Source organism: Pan paniscus, chromosome 2 (assembly GCF_029289425.2).
Source record: "Pan paniscus chromosome 2, NHGRI_mPanPan1-v2.0_pri, whole genome shotgun sequence".
In the NCBI taxonomy this organism is placed as follows: Eukaryota; Metazoa; Chordata; class Mammalia; order Primates; family Hominidae; genus Pan; species Pan paniscus.
In genome coordinates, this window is record NC_085926.1 from 52881095 (window position 1) to 52898091 (window position 16997).

General features: G+C 45.9%; 1 protein-coding gene across 2 annotated transcripts in view; it reads right to left on the reverse strand.

Annotated features, from left to right (window-relative positions):
* Positions 1–11316, reverse strand: part of STIMATE (STIM activating enhancer) — a 60853-nt gene extending 49537 nt beyond the window's left edge. Inside the window, exons 1-2 of one of the 2 annotated variants that reach the window (XM_024928450.4) lie at positions 11022–11153; positions 9610–9687 (exon numbers count right to left, since the gene is read on the reverse strand). In XM_024928450.4, coding sequence (XP_024784218.1) covers positions 9610–9640 — 31 coding nt within the window. In that variant the 5' untranslated portion in view covers positions 9641–9687; positions 11022–11153. Of the gene's footprint in view, positions 1–9609; positions 9688–11021 lie in introns of both variants that reach the window. The other variant, XM_024928449.4, reaches the window with a different exon arrangement.
* Between the last annotated feature and the right edge of the window lie 5681 nt (positions 11317–16997).

Here is a 16997-nt window from a genome sequence, read left to right on the forward strand (position 1 = left end):
GAAGCAGCACTGTGTGTCAAGCAGCACATGTGTATGCTGCACATGGCAGCAGGTAAGCAGAATGGCAGGGGGTGCAAGGCCCCAGTCCTGCAGTGAGGCCCACTGGGTTTGAATTCCAGTTCTGCCACACAGTGATTGTCACATCCTTAGACAGGGGCCTTAACCTCTCAGTGCCTGTTTTCCCAGGTGTAAAGTAAGATGATATGAGTACTCATCTCATAGGGATAATATGAAAAGTAAATGAGTTGACATACGTGAAGCACTTACAAGACTTGACACGTAATGAGTACTCTACACATGTGACTCAGTTTCGTCACCAGAGAGTTACCAGATCAAAAACTGGCTGGAGGACCTTCACTCTGTATTTGTGGCTCCCTTCCAAATGGGGGAGGCTTTCCAAGAAAGAATGAAAACAGATCTTATATTTACATTGTTTCAAAATATCTCCCTGTAAATCAGTTATTAATTACAAAGGGAAAAACTGTAACTTCACAGTGAGAGAGCTGGAGGAGCAACCCTACCCCAGTTATCAATGAAACCTTCACCAACACTAGAATCAACTGACACCAGGCACCTCAGGTTATGACGCACTGAGTAGGCCATGGCATCACGTATGCAGGCAGCAGCCTGCCAAAAACATGTAACCTGAATGTAATCATGAGAAAATATCAGACAAACCCAATCTGGGACATTTTACAGAATCACTGGCCTATACTTCTCAAAAGTGTCAAGGCTAGGAAGGACAAAGAAAGGCCAAAGAACAATTCCAGACTAAAGGAGACTAAAGCAATGTGGCAATTAAATGTCAAGTGTGCCTCTGGACCAGGAAAAAAAAAAGCGATGACAGTATTCAGGCAATTGATGAAATGTGAACATGGACTGTGGATTGTTAATAACATATTAATGTTAAATTTCCTGAGTTTTGATCATTATACTGTGGTTACATAAAAGAACACCTGTGTCCTTAGAAAATGCATGCTGAAGTATTTAGTAGTTAGAAAAGAAAATAATCCCAGCCTCCTTCCACCTCCCAAGATCTCACTGCTCAGCAGCAAACTTGGACTGGAGGAGCATTTCGCCATAGCATCTTCAGGTGGCACTGTGTGCCAGCACAGCCTGGCTGGTGGACCGGACCCAGGCACAGGCAGAGGCCTATTCTGTACCACACAGACTGGATGTTTGCGGCACAGGAAAAGCTGGCAAAAAGAAGATGGGGGCAGTAGGCTCAGGAGCCTGGCTGTCCTGCAAGACACAAGGATGCTGCCTTAGACGTACACTAAGAAGGACCACGCATGGCACCACAGCAGCTACAGCCAATGAGAACAAGCACCAAGCAGCTCCCTGGTAGGGCTCAGCAGTTCACAAATGCTTTGAGACAGTGCCTCTCCTACCCACGACCTGCCTCCATGCCCTTATGCCTCATATCACCCCACACCAAACTTCATCCGTCACCACATCCACACTAGCCTGGCCTGAGGACCTCCGTGACTGGGAGAATGAGATTTCACTATAAAATGGCTGCATCCAGGATAAGGTCCTGTCCATAGCAGCAACATTCCAACCCAGCTCATGGTGACACTATGGCATGTGTGCTGGACATTTTCCTGAAGGTTTTTACCTATTTAGAATATTCGTAAATGATTTATTTAAACACACTGGAAAAAAATTCAATATGTAATCTGCTAAATGGATTAATAGGCAATTTAGCATCCCTGTTTGCTCTAACTTCATATAACAGAATCAGTTTTTGTTTTGTTTTGTTTTGTTTTTGCCAGTAATTGATGGGGTTTCTCAAAGAAATCTGAAGGCAGAATAAAGCCAGGGCTCTTGACAGAAAAAAAACACTTGAATCTCCCTACACTATGTCTTTAGGACCGTAACACATGTCCCTCATCTCCAGCCTCTCACGTGCTTCTGAACCCCTTTTTTGCTCCAGGGCTTGGACTGAGGGTCAGGGCATAATGGAATAGCAGACTTGTAACATACAACGGGCTGCCTCAGACACCCCCAAGGCAAAGCCCTGGCAAGTGAAGGGTAGCCAGGTCAGTAACATGCTTGCTTAAATGCGCTCTGAGCAAGCCTCCCCGACATAGTCCACTGCTCCCCATGCGAAGACTGGATGCACATAAACTGAGTGCAGAGAGCCCTGCTCGATGTAACCACCTGCAGATATTTTTGCCCAAAACTCTGTACCCAAATAGAAAGCTGCTCTAATGATCCGATGGTGCACACTGCACAGGGCTCTGGGTAAAAGGACGCGGCATGCACCGTGTGGCTGTGTTTCAACTATTCCTATAGGACAGTGTCTTATGCTCACGTCATTTAAATGCACTGATACTACCTCATGCCTCTACGTCATTTCATACTATTAAATGAAGATGTCTTATAACAAAATGGAAAAGCCCACGAAGAACACAGATGAGCTGAAGAGGCCTGGAAAAGCCCATGGACTAGACAAAAGCTTGGCAGAGGAAGCATTTTAAGTAAGATGAATGTATGAAAAAGCAGAGTTGGCCCTGTATGTGTCCTGACTTACTCTGCATACAAGAAATAAAGAAAAAGCATGAAAGTTGTTGATGCCCATCAATGGTTGGTGACCGGAAAAACCACGAATACACAACATCACGTCTTTAAAAGAAGTTTTAAAGCCAAGAAAAACACTGGTTGGGTATCCCCAGCCTCTCCCTCCTTCCTCGTGCCACCCCACCCAATGTCCGCACCATGAAACCTGCCCTCAGTGGGCTGAGCTCACCAGCCTCTGCCTCCTCCTCCCCAAAATGGCTTGAGTGGAACCTGCTTATGGCACAAAATGACCCTTAGAATGAAGAGGGCACACTAAACAAGACGCGGCAAGAGGGCATGTGATGCTCAGATGGGGCTGCAGTAAGTCAACGGAGAAGGCTTCTCACAGGCACTAAGGCGACTTCGATGCATGACTATCCTGCCGTAGTAGGTACAGAATTTTTAGAATGTACCAACAACTGAACTTCTGTCAGAGATGTTCTATAGCAAAGCCCAACCCCTCCAAAGCCTGCAACCATGCTCAGTGGGCGACGGTGGTTCCCAGGGCTTGCCTAAGCTGGCGATCTGTGCCCACACCTCGAGAGCTGCATACAATCCAGGCTGAAAGTATCTCTACCTTCTCCACATCTGTGTGGACTATGGCAGACAATCCATAAAAGCTAGTTAACAATAAGGAGCGGCTTTGTTACTATCCAAATGGAAGGTCTGCACAACCACACTGCCTAGCTCTACCACTTACTGGCTGTGTGACTTTGAGTGGGTTACTTAATCTCTCTGCGACTCAATCTCCTCATCTATAAGACGGAGATACTATCAGTCCCTACTTCTCAGGCTGTGTGAGGACTAAATGCCCAAGCCTGGGTGAGCACGGCACGTCTGTCCACATCACTGTCTAGCTCAGAAGGCACTACCAAGAGGATGGGGGCCAGGCAGATACTGGGTCCCTGTTTCTTCTTCTGTAGCCCCAAAGATAAACAGTGTATGTTTCTCAGGGGCTGCCACATGAGATGTAAAACTGCTTTAAAAGAAAGGTTCTCAAGGAAATAATACAAATGGAGCATGCAGTACAGCAGACCCTGACTTGACACCCAATAATTTAATTCATCCTCTTTAAATGCACCCGTAAAAGAGGCCTGAAATGGAATAAGGAAGGCTCTCTGGAAAGCCTCCGAATACACTGCCTCTTTGTTCTGAGACCCTCTGCCTCTACCCTCTCCAGCGCTGGTCTCTTCTACGTGAACCTTTGCTCTTACCACCCCCTCCATGTCGAGAGCCCTTAGCCTGGTGCTCAGGTGGAGCTTCCTCAGGGACACTTCCTCGAGTCCCCAGGCGGAACCCCTCATTCCCCCTCTCCAGTGTGTTCAGGCTTCTACAATCCTCTTCACGCTATACTGGAATTGCCTGCCTGCCTTCCTACAGCCTGTTCCAGCTGTGAGCCCCTCAAGGACTGGGGACCAGTCTCAGCTCTTCGTCAAGGAAACATCCAATAGCGGGCTTGGCACCAAAGTACTTAAGAGATCCTGATAGTCCACTGTTCTTATACTTTGGAAACAACACACTGACCTTCTAATCTGTTCTTCTAGAGTAAATATGAGTTTGCTGAGGAATTCACAAACTGAACCCAATGCAGTGGTTCTTAAATAGGGGCGATTTGGCCCCCCAGGGGGCAGTTGGCAATGTCGGGAGACATTTTTGGTTGTCACAATGAGAGATTCTACTGGCATTTAGTGGGTAGAGGCAGGCTGGGGATGCTGTTAAATGCCTTGCAATGCACAGGAGAGCCTCCCACAAGAAAGAATTATCTCATCCAAAGTACCAACAGTGCCAGGCTGAAAAACTCTGGATTCAATGGATAGCTTTCCTAGCAGTGGAGTAATCTAAAAGAGACTCACCAACTGCTTCTATGCATACACGAGGAAAAGGATAATTCTTCTGGGTAAACCTCAAGATTATTAATGACCTTCCTTATAGTCATATGGCAACCAACAGGGAAACGAACTCTGTGAAACTCAGCAGGTAACCTGAAGCCACCCAGAGCCCTACAGACCCTTCCTCACCAGCGAGTAAAGGGACTCCGTGCTGCCTGCTTCTGCTGCTCTGGGGTAGGGCGGGGGTGCCTTCGCCTCAGATGCTAGACCACAGCCTTGGGGTAGAATCACCACCCTCTGCCCAGGCAAGGAAAATCTTCACAAAGGCCCAGAAAAGCAGACCTAGGGTGTGACTCATGTATGCATGAAATGATTGATGAGTCATTTCAAATTTATATTTTTAATGTTATCAACAGTCAAAAAACAATAATGCTTTAAATAAAATTACTTAAATAAAAATAATTATCAAGAAATAAAATCAGAATTGTTCAGATAGAAAAAAAATGAGGTGAAGTAGCCACAGATACAGAGTAATCAGAAAGTGCACCTGTGTGGAAAGAGGGGTGGAAAAAGCAGGCAGGCACAGAGGAAGTGGCTCAGGGTGTCTGGGGTCCCAGGGACCCGGCTTACATTTCAGTTCTGCACTTACTAACCAGGAGCCCTTGTACAAGGCACTTCACCTGCTCACCGACCACTTCTGTACAGGGTTCCTGTGAGGGGGGTTGGCATGCTGGGAACTCAGTGAAGAGCAGGCTGCAGAAAAGAGGCCGGCTCCAGGGTCCAGCACCACCACCTACTACCATGGGCCCTGGGCAAAGAAAAGCCAGCGACTTGAAGCAGGTTCATCACCTGGAAGTGGGGCAGCCCCAGGCACCCACTGCCCTCTCTCTCAGAGCCCACATGAGGGCCCTGCTGGTAAAAACACAAGAAAGATTAGGTCAAGGAAGATTATTTTGGCCACGAAAGCCACCTTGTTTTGGCGCGTGCTAATCTGGATTCACACTCACTGTGCTGGCTGGGCTAAAGGTGCTTTTCTTTCTTTTTTTTTTTCACTGCCATGCACTCTGTGAAGAGGGCTAAAGGTAAAGACATTGTACAAACAAGAAAGAAAGGGGAATGTTTAACCTAATTCAGAAAATAAGTTACTTAAGCACTTGTGAAACATTTTTCAGCCCAACTCATGAATACAATGTAATAACAAGGATGAAGACACACCCCCAAGGAGGGCCTAACATGTGCCTGACACCAACCCAGCTTCCTCAAACACATTCTTTCTCATCTCCATAGCCCCAGAAAAGACAGATTATTACCACATGTTACTGGGGAGAAAACTGAAGCTTTGAGAAATGCAGAAGTTGCTCAGGGGCACCACATGGCAGAGCGAAGCAGACATGGATGTTGGGTCAGGCTGGATCCAGAGCCAGGGATCCTGTTATTTTTAACCCCTTGTAAAACCCCTTCAACAAATCTTCATGTTTGTGCAAATATACTAACTGCAAAAGACTTTAAACAGATATTAAAGCAGCAGAAGCATGAGAGGCCCCAACAGGGCAACATGTGGCCAACAGAGGTATTCAAAAGCTTAAAAAAAATGCATTTGGTAAGTTATTCTACAACTCAGATTGTCCCCTAATTCAGACAACTTCCTGTTGTCCTGATTTTATTCGAAATTAATGAAGTTACATGATAAATCAAGCAGCAGATCGCCATTATGGATAAATGCTACCAAATAAATAAACATTTAGAAAACCTGAAAACTTTCTAAAAATGAAAGCTCTGAGCCAGCCAGTATGCTAACATTGGCCACAACACCAGCCTGGCATGAAAAAAGGGGCGTTCTTCCTTTGCCCATGCTGGCACTCCAGAAGGAGGAAAGGACAGCGACACTGATTGAGTTTGTGCTGGGTTCCAGACCCAAAGACAGGCGCCTTCACTCGTGAGCTCCAGCTCCAATTCAGCTGTCACCGTATTCTGCTATTTTACCAGGAGGAGGTGATCACTGGGTGAAAGGCTACTGGGAAACAGAGTATTCACATGATCTCAAAGTATTATCACTGCAGAGATCCCTTATTAATTGCCCAGGGGAAGATGTACCTTTACGAGGGAGAGACTGAGAGGTCTTCCATCCACCATCACCAAGTCATCAACCTTATTAACACTAATAGTGGGGCAGCGTGATGTCACATGCCTCCTGGTGGAATGTACATGAAACATACAGCGCCGCTTATGGCGTATTCTTGCCATAAAACTGGGTATCTGAATCTAATAACTGCTCCAGACCAAACTCAGGAAAACAGGGGCCAGTGAAACAATTCAAACACCACAAGGAAACACCCAGACAACTCCAGAATGTGGGGCACTCCACACAACAAGCAGCCAGAACTCTTCGAAAAGCCAGAAACATTAAAAAAAAAAAAAAAGTGTGCATGTATGTGTTTCTAGAAACGAAAGTGACTGAAAACGTAACCAGACACAACGTGTGGACCTTGATTGGATCTTAGCTTTTAAAAACTCCAGCTATAAAAGACTTGTGACATTTGGGGAAATGTGACTATGGACTGGATATGAGATGATATCATAGAGTTATTATTAATTCTCTTAAGTATGATGATGAAATTGTGGTTATGTGGGAGATTGTCCTTATTTTGGGGAGACTTAGCTGAAGTATTTAGCAGTAAAGTGTGATGCTGGTCACAATTTACCTTCAAATGGCTCAGCCAAAAAAAAAAAAAAAAAGCATAAAGAGGTAAAGCAAATGTGACAAAATGTGAACAACTGCTAAATCTAGGTAGAGGGCAGACAGATGTTCAGTGTATTATTTTTCATGTTTTCTACGTTTGACATTTTTAGAGATAAAAACCAGGATGGGGTGGGGAGAGGTGATCGTAGGGAAGGTTGTGCCAACACAAGCCTGTTCACACAGAGCACATAGGGAGGCCGGTTTACCATGGAGAAAACCCCAGAAACTCTCATTTAAGATATCAAAGCTGAGTGGACTGGTTTGTGATTTTTACTTTGGATTGCAGGAAAAAAGTTATCACTTCTCAATGTTAGCAGTGTTTTTGTAAAACATGGACACATTTCTCCCAGCTGGCTAGCCCCCATGTCTATAACAAAAATAGGCAGGCAGATTTATCTAAGCTCTCAAAATACTTGTTTTATTAAAAACCAATTCTGTCTACACTTCAGCCCAGAACCCTGACTGTGCACGGTGAGGGAGGCTTGAGTTTGCTTTGCATTCACATGTCCTGAGAGTAAACACCCCCAAATGCCAACACACACACTGGCCAACACGACCTTTGGCTGACAGCTGGTTGGCTACCCTGCACTGGAACAGTTTGCTGAGCTCTAGGACTGCTTAGCTCTGTTCTGCTGAGACCCTAGCTGAGCAACTTTGTCAAGTCACAGACTATAGACAAAACCACCAAAACGAGGAATTGCTTGGCAGGCCGACTATGACAAAGCCCCCTCGTTTAAAGCGTTTCTTTCTATGCAGATACCTAGCAGACACTTCAGAAAACTCTAAGTGGAAAGTATCTTCATAAGCTTGTCTCTGAGTATGTTCATCTTTCCTTGCGTACACAGGGTACCTTAGCTGGAGCCTCTAGGAAGCCCGCCAACTCAACAAGGCAGTGCTGACACTGGGACATGTGTGTGGGTGGTGCCTGTAACAGTCTGCATGTTTATGCAGCTTGAATAATGGGCTACCATGTATGACCTGGCATATACGTTCTCAACTGCCTGGACCAAGAGGGTCTATAAACCCTACATAGTAAGGCAAGAAGTCTATCAAAGCACCAGAATGAGAAATTCTTGCAGAACCAGAATCCTCCCCAGAGACATTAATATATATAAGTAATCTTCCTTCAGGACAAACCTCCCCAGATTAAAAACAAACAAACAAACAAACAAAAACAAGGCAACGTGTAAGTGGAGAAAAAAGTGATTTTTCTGGATAGAAAAAGGAACATAAAGACAGTGGTCTGAGGGGTCACTGAAATCAGGGAGGTGAAGTAAGGAAAATTACCTCACAGCTTGTCTGCAGAGAAATGGGTTCATTCTACAGTCAGAGCTGGTCCAACAGGAAACAATAGTGTTGGCCATCAGGACTGGGGAAGCGTTCCAGAAGACAGGCAGTGAGCCCATTGCCTCGAGGGCCACGGGTACTCAGAAGGGAAAAGACTGTGATCTCAAAAACAGCCCCTCAAAGGACAACGGCTGTTTAAACTGCTCAGAACAGACTGGTTGGTATTTAAAATGTTTGAAGATAACAGAACTGAGGAAGGATGGAGTGGCCTCACCTTAACACACACTAAGACTTCCCTCCCTCAGGGCTGCGAGGGGGACCCTCGTCAGGGGAGCCTGGCCTTCAACAGATGCCCCTCCTGGCAGCTCCGCCAGACTGAGAAGGACGGAGGACTAATAGCCCAGGACAAAGTCAAATGGCTCGCAGATGTACTTCCTTAAGGCTACCTTGATCTCCTTCCTCTTCCACCTTAGAGATTTCTTCCTCTTCCCAGTAGTTCAAGAAGGAAAAGCCTCGCAGTTCTATTTCAACAGGACCAAGAAATCTGAGAGATAAGAAGGGCCCCACCCTGACTGCATCCCAGTCAGTGGGCTTCTTCTTGTCCAGCTCCCAGAGTACCATTGCTCTGGCCTGCTCTGTCTGCTTCTAGGTAGGGGGAGGAGGCTCTTGCTCTCACCTCCATTTCTGTGTCAGGGCAGACATAGCTCTAGCCTTTCCAGCTCTTCTCCCCATCACTCCTACCCACATCACCCCAGGACCCACCAGCCATTTCCACAAGCTCTGTCCACGTCAAGCCTCACAGCGAACAAGAGACTGCTTTCTAGTTCAATCTCTGCACACAGAAAGTACCAACCACAGTGGGATTTGCACATGTGCTCACGCTGAAGATTAAGTAAAGAAGTGAATATGTCCCTGAAGACTCCACTCAGAACACATTCAACCCGATACACTTCTCAGCTGCGAGCAACTCTGCCCTGTCATCATCACATTTCCTTCTCTGAATCACAAGTGTCAAACCCTAGGGGACAAGCCGGGCCATCAGCATCAATCAAACCTATGGAAACAGCCAGAGCTAGGCTAAGAAACCTCAGGTTAGGGAGCAAAAGAAAAATTTAACCTACAGTTCCTTCAGAGAGAAAGGAAGGCTGTCTGGAGGACAGAGAAGTAGGAGGGGTATGAAGATCCACTCACCATGTCTTGAAAACACACACGTACAGTACATGCGCCCAAGTCAGCAGCGGATTTTGGCTAAGTTGTCACAAATTATTACTGTGGGAACAAGTGGGTATTTGTTTAGCAGAGAAAAAGCAAGGCAAGTTGGGACTAAAAAGGAAAGAAAAAGTGGCAAACATAGACAGTTGGGCACTTATAAGACTTATCAAGGACAGGCCACCAGAAGAACGCGGTATCCATGATCAGAGCCTCTTCAGGGTTACTTAAAGCCTGAGAGAATTCACTCAAAGAAACCCCAAGTTATAAACAAGCAAGGTGGCCACTCCAGCAACTGGACCCCACAAGACAAAGGCACACAGCTGCAAGATCCCTCCTGAGTACCCCAAAGCATACTTTCTGCAGGAACTCTCCACTCTGTCCACACAAGCACAGTGGGGAAGTTTTGAGAACAAGTCATTTTTGGAATTAATGACTCTGCACAGATAGTTATAACCTTTCCTTCCCCCTAAAACGCAGTCACAAGGGCACTCCTAGGCTTACATGTCGAGCAAAACTTCTTGTTACTTTAATAAGGGAAGGATGCACACGATGAAAAACAGAAGCCCCCCCCACCCCCCAACAGCACACATGAGAACAGGGTGGGGGCTTCCTTCTCTATTCAGCCACTAAGGTGCCCAAGTTTAATGGAAAAGGAAACTTAAAATATAAAGAATAAAAGTGGAAAGGGAACAGCCAGGGGAAGCTATAGATGCGGCTTATTAGGAAAGCTTGGGACAGAGATGGAACAGGTGGGCCTGTTCCGGAATAAACGAGAGGAAGGGGATCTGGGGAAGAAGGCAGACTGGGTGGGTCCTACCCTGACAAAAGGGAAACTAAAGCTGAGGAAGAAGGGCCACGGAGAGGGAGGCGGGTACTGGGAAACGGAAGGCATGGCCCTAACACTCCAGGTGTTGAGAGGGATGCAAAGTAGCAGGATTTAAATGTGAACGGAGAAGGCAGATCCTTGAAGAGTGAAGGGGCAGAAAAGAGCTCAGCATCGCACTGGGGATTGAGGGATGTGGGTTCTAAGCACGAAGAGCCCCTGAGAAGGGGCGGACAAGGGGATGTCACCCTTGGGGGTCATGATTCCAGGCTGGGAAGTGGGGTAACAATTCGAGATGGTAAGGTGGGAGGTAGGCGAGTTTTAGACTGGCGTCTCAAAAGACAGACGTTTAAGGTGGAAAGGGGAAGGGTCACTCCTGTCTGGAGGCCACAGCGAGTAGGTGAGGGGCTCGGGCTACCCCTAGTGCAGGAATACCCAGCCTGGGTTTGCGGGGGAGGAGCAATTCGGGTCCCAAGGCCTGCACTCTCCGCGCAGGAGGGGCCCCCAGGGGGGCCGGGCCGCGGCTGCCGCGCAGGGCCTCCGGAGGGTCGGGGGGTCCCAGACTCACGCATTAACGTGCTGAAGGCCACGACGCCGAGCAGCCCCTGCAGGAAGATGCCGAAGCTGTGCATGAGCGCGCCGCTCTCGCAGCGGCCCGCCCCGGACGCGACCGTGGAGGGCGACCCGCCTGGCAGTCCCCGGCTCGCGTTCCCGGCGGGGCCCTGCATGGCAGGCCTCGCGGGAGGGGCGCGAGGGCCCAGGGCCCGCCCGGCCTCGCTGCCCGCCGGCGCAGCGCCGCCAAACCCGCAGCCGGGATCCCAAGCCTGAGCCGGTACCTCCGCCCGGCCGCCGACTCCGCGCCGCGCGTAACCCGACGTCTGAGATCGCAGTGCCTGATTGGCGCAGCCAAGGTTGGGGCGGGCCTCGGCCGCGGCAGCTCTCCCCACCCGCCCCCGAGGGGCGGGGCTCCGGCCGGGCCAGGGGGCGGGGTCGCGGGTCCCACTCCCCTCTCCAACCCCGCCACGCCCGCAGGTAGACAGGCCAGGTGAGCCGGGCACCGCAGACCGGAATGAGAGCCTGGGAATCACGAGCTCCAGGTCCGGAGGTAGGAGCTGGGACGGCCTGTGGTCAAATTATTTTTTCCTCTAAGGCAAATCCCTATATCCTGGAGAATTTATTATCATTCCTGAATTCCACCCTCAGAGATCGTGATTCAGTAGTTCTGGGGTGGGGCCCAATAGTTTGCAGCCTGGATTATTCTGAAGCAAGTGAATAAGGAAAACAATCTGAGACTGAGTACAGGAGTCTTCCCTCCAACCCAGACATTTGAGTCTTTTTCCTACTTCCCTAGCTAAAGGCTTATCAAGGCCCCAAGTCTATTTGCTTTTTTCATAGACATAATTTAAATGGTCACCTGAATCCAATCACTTTCATTTGGAAATATACCAGGTTTCACACTGAAAACCTGACGTGCACATGTCCCACCTTATTCACTTGGGGAGCACAACTACCTTTAGAGTGTAAAAGACAAATGGTTGGTATTTTCCAGGCTCCAACATCCCCCTGCACACACACTCCCACCTAACCCTTTCCAACTTCTCAGAACCTGTGCTCTGCCTTTAACAAGACCCTGAGTCCCCATTCTCTCACCCATTCTCCCAGCCCAATCTGGGCTCTCTCTGGATACCTTCTTGTTGGTGCTCTAGAGCCGCTGACCTTCCTGCTGCAAAATGTCAGTGAACACATGGTGTAAGTCCAGTTGACACTCACCCATTCTCCCAGCCCAATCTGGGCTCTCTCTGGATACCTTCTTGTTGGTGCTCTAGAGCCGCTGACCTTCCTGCTGCAGAATGTCAGTGAACACATGGTGTAAGTCCAGTTGACACTCACCCATTCTCCCAGCCCAATCTGGGCTCTCTCTGGATACCTTCTTGTTGGTGCTCTAGAGCCGCTGACCTTCCTGCTGCAGAATGTCAGTGAACACATGGTGTAAGTCCAGTTGACACTGAGCTACATGTTTTCAACAGTAAATATCATCTCTAGGAAAAAGTTTCCTATTAAATAGCCCCCCAAATTCCAATTACCTAAGAGAGTTATATGCTAGCTAAAAGCTTTCTTGGTGAACAGGAATATTAACCTGATTAGAGAATAAAAATGCAATTCTCCAGCCTTCTCTTACATTTTCACACCTCTGTGCCTTTATGTAGCATTCTAGCTGCATGGATGCCATTCCCTTTTCCCTGCTCCATGAACTGCTCCTCATGTGTCAAAGCCTTTCTGACCTCCCTCTCCCTCTTGCTCCCACATTACCTAGTGTGTACTGTTCCACCAAAACTTTTCAGACTGCTAAATTTGACAGCTGTACACATGTCTCTCTCCCACAGCTAAGTGTGAGCCTCCTGAGGGCAGGAATTATTTTTATTTACCCTTCAATTCAAATTCAGTATGGTGCCTGGTACAGAGAACATGCGACAAAATGCTTAATTTAAATGGAATTTTAATTTATAAAATTTTAAACTCTCCACAAGTACTGGCCATGGGCAAATACAGAAAATCAGATTAAAAAAATAAATGGATAAGGGAAAATTAAAATTGCATGACTGTCTTTTAGTCTAAGAGGGATCTTATGAGGATGCTCAACAGTTAACAGTACATGTTTAGAGAGAACCAAACAAGAGGCTACGTCTTAAAGCAGAAGAGATTGTGGTTGGGCATAAGGAGACTATTGATTGCTTGAAGACACAGACAGCTCAAGGAAAATTGGACACAGAGCTGAAAAGTGATGTTTTTGACAAAGAATTGTTCTGCACATCCAGCTGTGGAGGAATCCTTAAGGCTCACAGAGGAACAAACAAGAAGCAGTCTTCAGAGATCAGGGGCGGAATCCCCAATGTCAGGAGCAAGGTTGCTGTGGGGAAATTCTACTCTTCCTATCTTTCCTGAACTGGAATTAAAAAGCACCTAAATCCAGAAGGTAAAGGATGAGACAGCAAGAGAGGGGGAAGAATTCCAGAGTTTTATTAAAGTAGGAAGGAACTTCTCATCTATTTGGAAATGATTCTCTGAGGTCCCGCTGGAAAGAGTTTTAAAAAATTTACTCTGGCCAAAATGCCTTCCTTGCTGTCAAATCAGCACAAAGTTAAGGTTAAACATAGCTTAAGACCTGTTCTCTTTAGTTTTCTCACAACCACTTAAAACTGTCATAATGTACCACCAGTTTATATACAATCATATTTACAAAAAAAAAACACGCAAAATATTAATCCAAAATAGTTTTTTTTAATCCTCTGAAGTTATACCATCAAACTTGATGGTAGTTATTTTAATAGGTATTCTTGTGCATACTTCTTAAGTGTACTTTTATCTTCAATGCATAACTTTTGAAATTAAGAGGAAAAACAGCAAGCAGGAAGGATACAATGCAATAAGCATTTGATTTTGTTCTAAATGAGCAGCTTTAAAAAAAAAGGTAAAATACATTAAACAAAGTGCATCAGTTCCAACAAGTTAGTATTAAAAAGAGGCCTAAGGACAGTGCTGGAACCAGCCAGGAGTCCCTCCCTGGCAGGCCTCTGATTGTCTTCAGAGAATATTCAATGAAAAAAAAAAAAAAAAAAAAAAAAGGAAGAAAGGAAGGGAGGGGAAAAGAAATGAGCACTTGAAATCTCAAGAGAAACATTCAAACTACCGTCTCCAGAGATTCTTGCAAAAGGAGCTAATGGACTGCCCAACTTTAACTCTGCCTAAGCTTTGTAACCTCCCTCAATCATCTGCTTTGTGACTTGATTTGCCCTAAAAGCCTACCCTCATCCTTTCAGCACTTTTGTCCACCTCCATTCTGCCAAGCTAGGTATGCAGTTAGATTGAATAAACCATGTAGAAACCCTCAGGCCTGAGTTTCCACACATCCTGAGAACAGGCACCCCCATCAGCAAATGGTGGCACCATTTCACTAGAAGGCACCATTTGCCTCCAGAAATAATGGGAGACCCTTGCCTCCCACAGATCAGGGTCCGTGCTTTTCTGCTGGTGTTGGAGACTTATCTGGCAAGGCTGTGGCTTGCTTCTCTCTTAAAACAGTCCTTTGTGATAGGCCATAGCACCAGGACAGACCCAATGGTGTATTAAGTCAAAAAAGACTCAAGAAGAGGGAGTTTTAGGCCTACTTCTCTATCTCCCCAACTCTCCACTCCTGGTTTTGCTGGTTCTTGTGAAAATCTCAGGCTTCTTAAACACCATACCCAAGAAAATGACTCTGCAGTGCATTTGCTGCCCACCACCTTCTACACCTCCCCATAAAGCTGCCCTCAGAAACAAGGCTACCTGTGTGGTCTGGGACAAGTACTGAAAAAACACCCCTGAAACCACCCTTGGAGTGGGCCTGGAACCAGATCCATTTCGACTGAGCATTGAATTTAAAACTTATGCCCAAACTCTAAGTCATAGGTAGCTTGTTTGGATAAATTCAAGTTTCCAAAGTATGCACATTCTCACATAAGGGGTGGGAGTCATCAAAACTCACTAGTAAAACATCTAAAGTGAACAAAGTCAAGGAAGAATTATAATAGCAGGAAAGTAACATTTCTTTTTGGTTTTGCAGGAGGCTCTCTGTCCTACGATTTCTGAGTCAGCACCATGACAAACATATGGTTGCTTACAGTGGACCCAGGAGCAAGGAAATCCAAGCTTGAAAAGGGGGCATCTGGTCCCCACCAAGATTTATACTTCATTTTTTGTAGTGATGCCTTCTACTCATTTAGCTTCATAAGACCAACAGATTTCCTACTGATAACACAGAACACTTCTGAACTGGTGTGTGCACACACGGCACATCCTCAATATACAGGATCAGAGTTCAAATCCAGGGTGTGTTCCACTGTTGATCAATTAAACCAGTAAATGGTGTCTCAAATAGAACAATCTTTGGTGATATAGGTGCCAAGTAAATATAATTGCCTGTGATAGTTTTCCCAAATGTTCCCATCTAGATTGCCTGATATTCTATGTGTCCCTCAGAAACACTTTTTGGCTTGACAGAGGGAAATGATTCTGAGTCCCACCCTACCTAAGGCCTCCTAAAGCTTTTAAATTGTATTCAGGTACCACATTAGTGACTGAATTGGTACTAGAGAGCAAGTAAAGTGTATCCAGGTCCTCTGGAAGCTAAGGTCCAATGTCTTCTCTCTCACAGTGAGAATATTTTACTTCCAGGAGAAAAGGCATATTAAGGCTAAGTTCTGAACTAGTTTTCTATGTTTGCTTCTACCATAAGTCAATAAATATTTATCAAGAAGCTCATCTTTTCCAGAGGTTAGTAAGTACCCTTCCCTGACCTCACATATCTATAACATAGATAAATGCTAGGAGCCATCTGCATTGCTGAACAAAGGCAGATAGCGTGCAAGCTTCCATAAATGCATTCCCTGCATTAGCCACTTCAACTCTGCTTCAAATGAGAAGGATGAAGATGGTGTACAAAGGAAAACAGCATAGTCCCCAGAAGCCCTCAAAATCTAGTCAAAATGTCACAGAAAAATCTGCATGTGCAGCAAAAAGGTTTCCCTAGCACACTAATTGAGCAGTAATAGTCTAATATTGGTCAGCCAGCTTTTCCAGGTCCAGGAGGATGAAGTAGTCCATTAACCTGTTTTCTAAACTTGTCAATTCAGGGTAAAAAATGGGTCATGAAAAATTTTCTGACCTCAGGCAGGCTGTGGGCCCAGCTGCAGGTGAAATCCAGACAAATGCAGTCCCTTCACAATGTGACTGTTACACATTTAAGAAGTTGGTCTCTCTAAAAAACAAAGTTCTTGCACCTGTGTGCAACATACCAACATTTTACCCCAACATGGTGAGCTATTATCTGGCTTGAAATCTGTTTCAGCATCACAGTAACCAGAACATCATTGTTATCTAGCCCAGTCCCAGCAGCTTTGTGAGGTAAATTAAGTCCAAACTTTAAGTTAAAAAAGTGCCCTGTGCTGAATTCCCAATTATCCTTGCTTACATAATATACGGGAGTTGGCGCTGGGGGATATAATTCTTTATGCAATTGCCTAATAAACTATGCCTTAATAGGAGAATGCAAGAAATATTAAGGGAAACTCAACTTACTTGACCATGTAGAGTCAGCTTTCTCTAGGAACGGGCTGAGCCTGAATAATCATGGTATAAACAAGCCTGTTGGGCTCTGACTCTACCCAGATCAGAGACTATGTAGGGCTGTATGTTTTGCCCTTCAGCGCCTTCATCCCCTCACCTGTGAAGGGAGATGATTCTTAATTCTGTGGTTTCTGGAGAAGTCAAAAGAGAGACAAAATAAAGCATTCATTGTTCTTGTGTTTGGTAAATTCCCTCTTATAGGAAATATATTTCACTTTCCTAAATAAGATAATAACACGAGGCCCTAAACATTAATTCCAGAAATTCTGTTCCATTATTCTTCCTCAAGGGGCCCTCTTTTCCTTAGTACCTTGACTGAACTCTCAGGAAATTTCATTAAGCAAGATTACCACCACTACCCACCAAAAGCTTAATGTTTAAT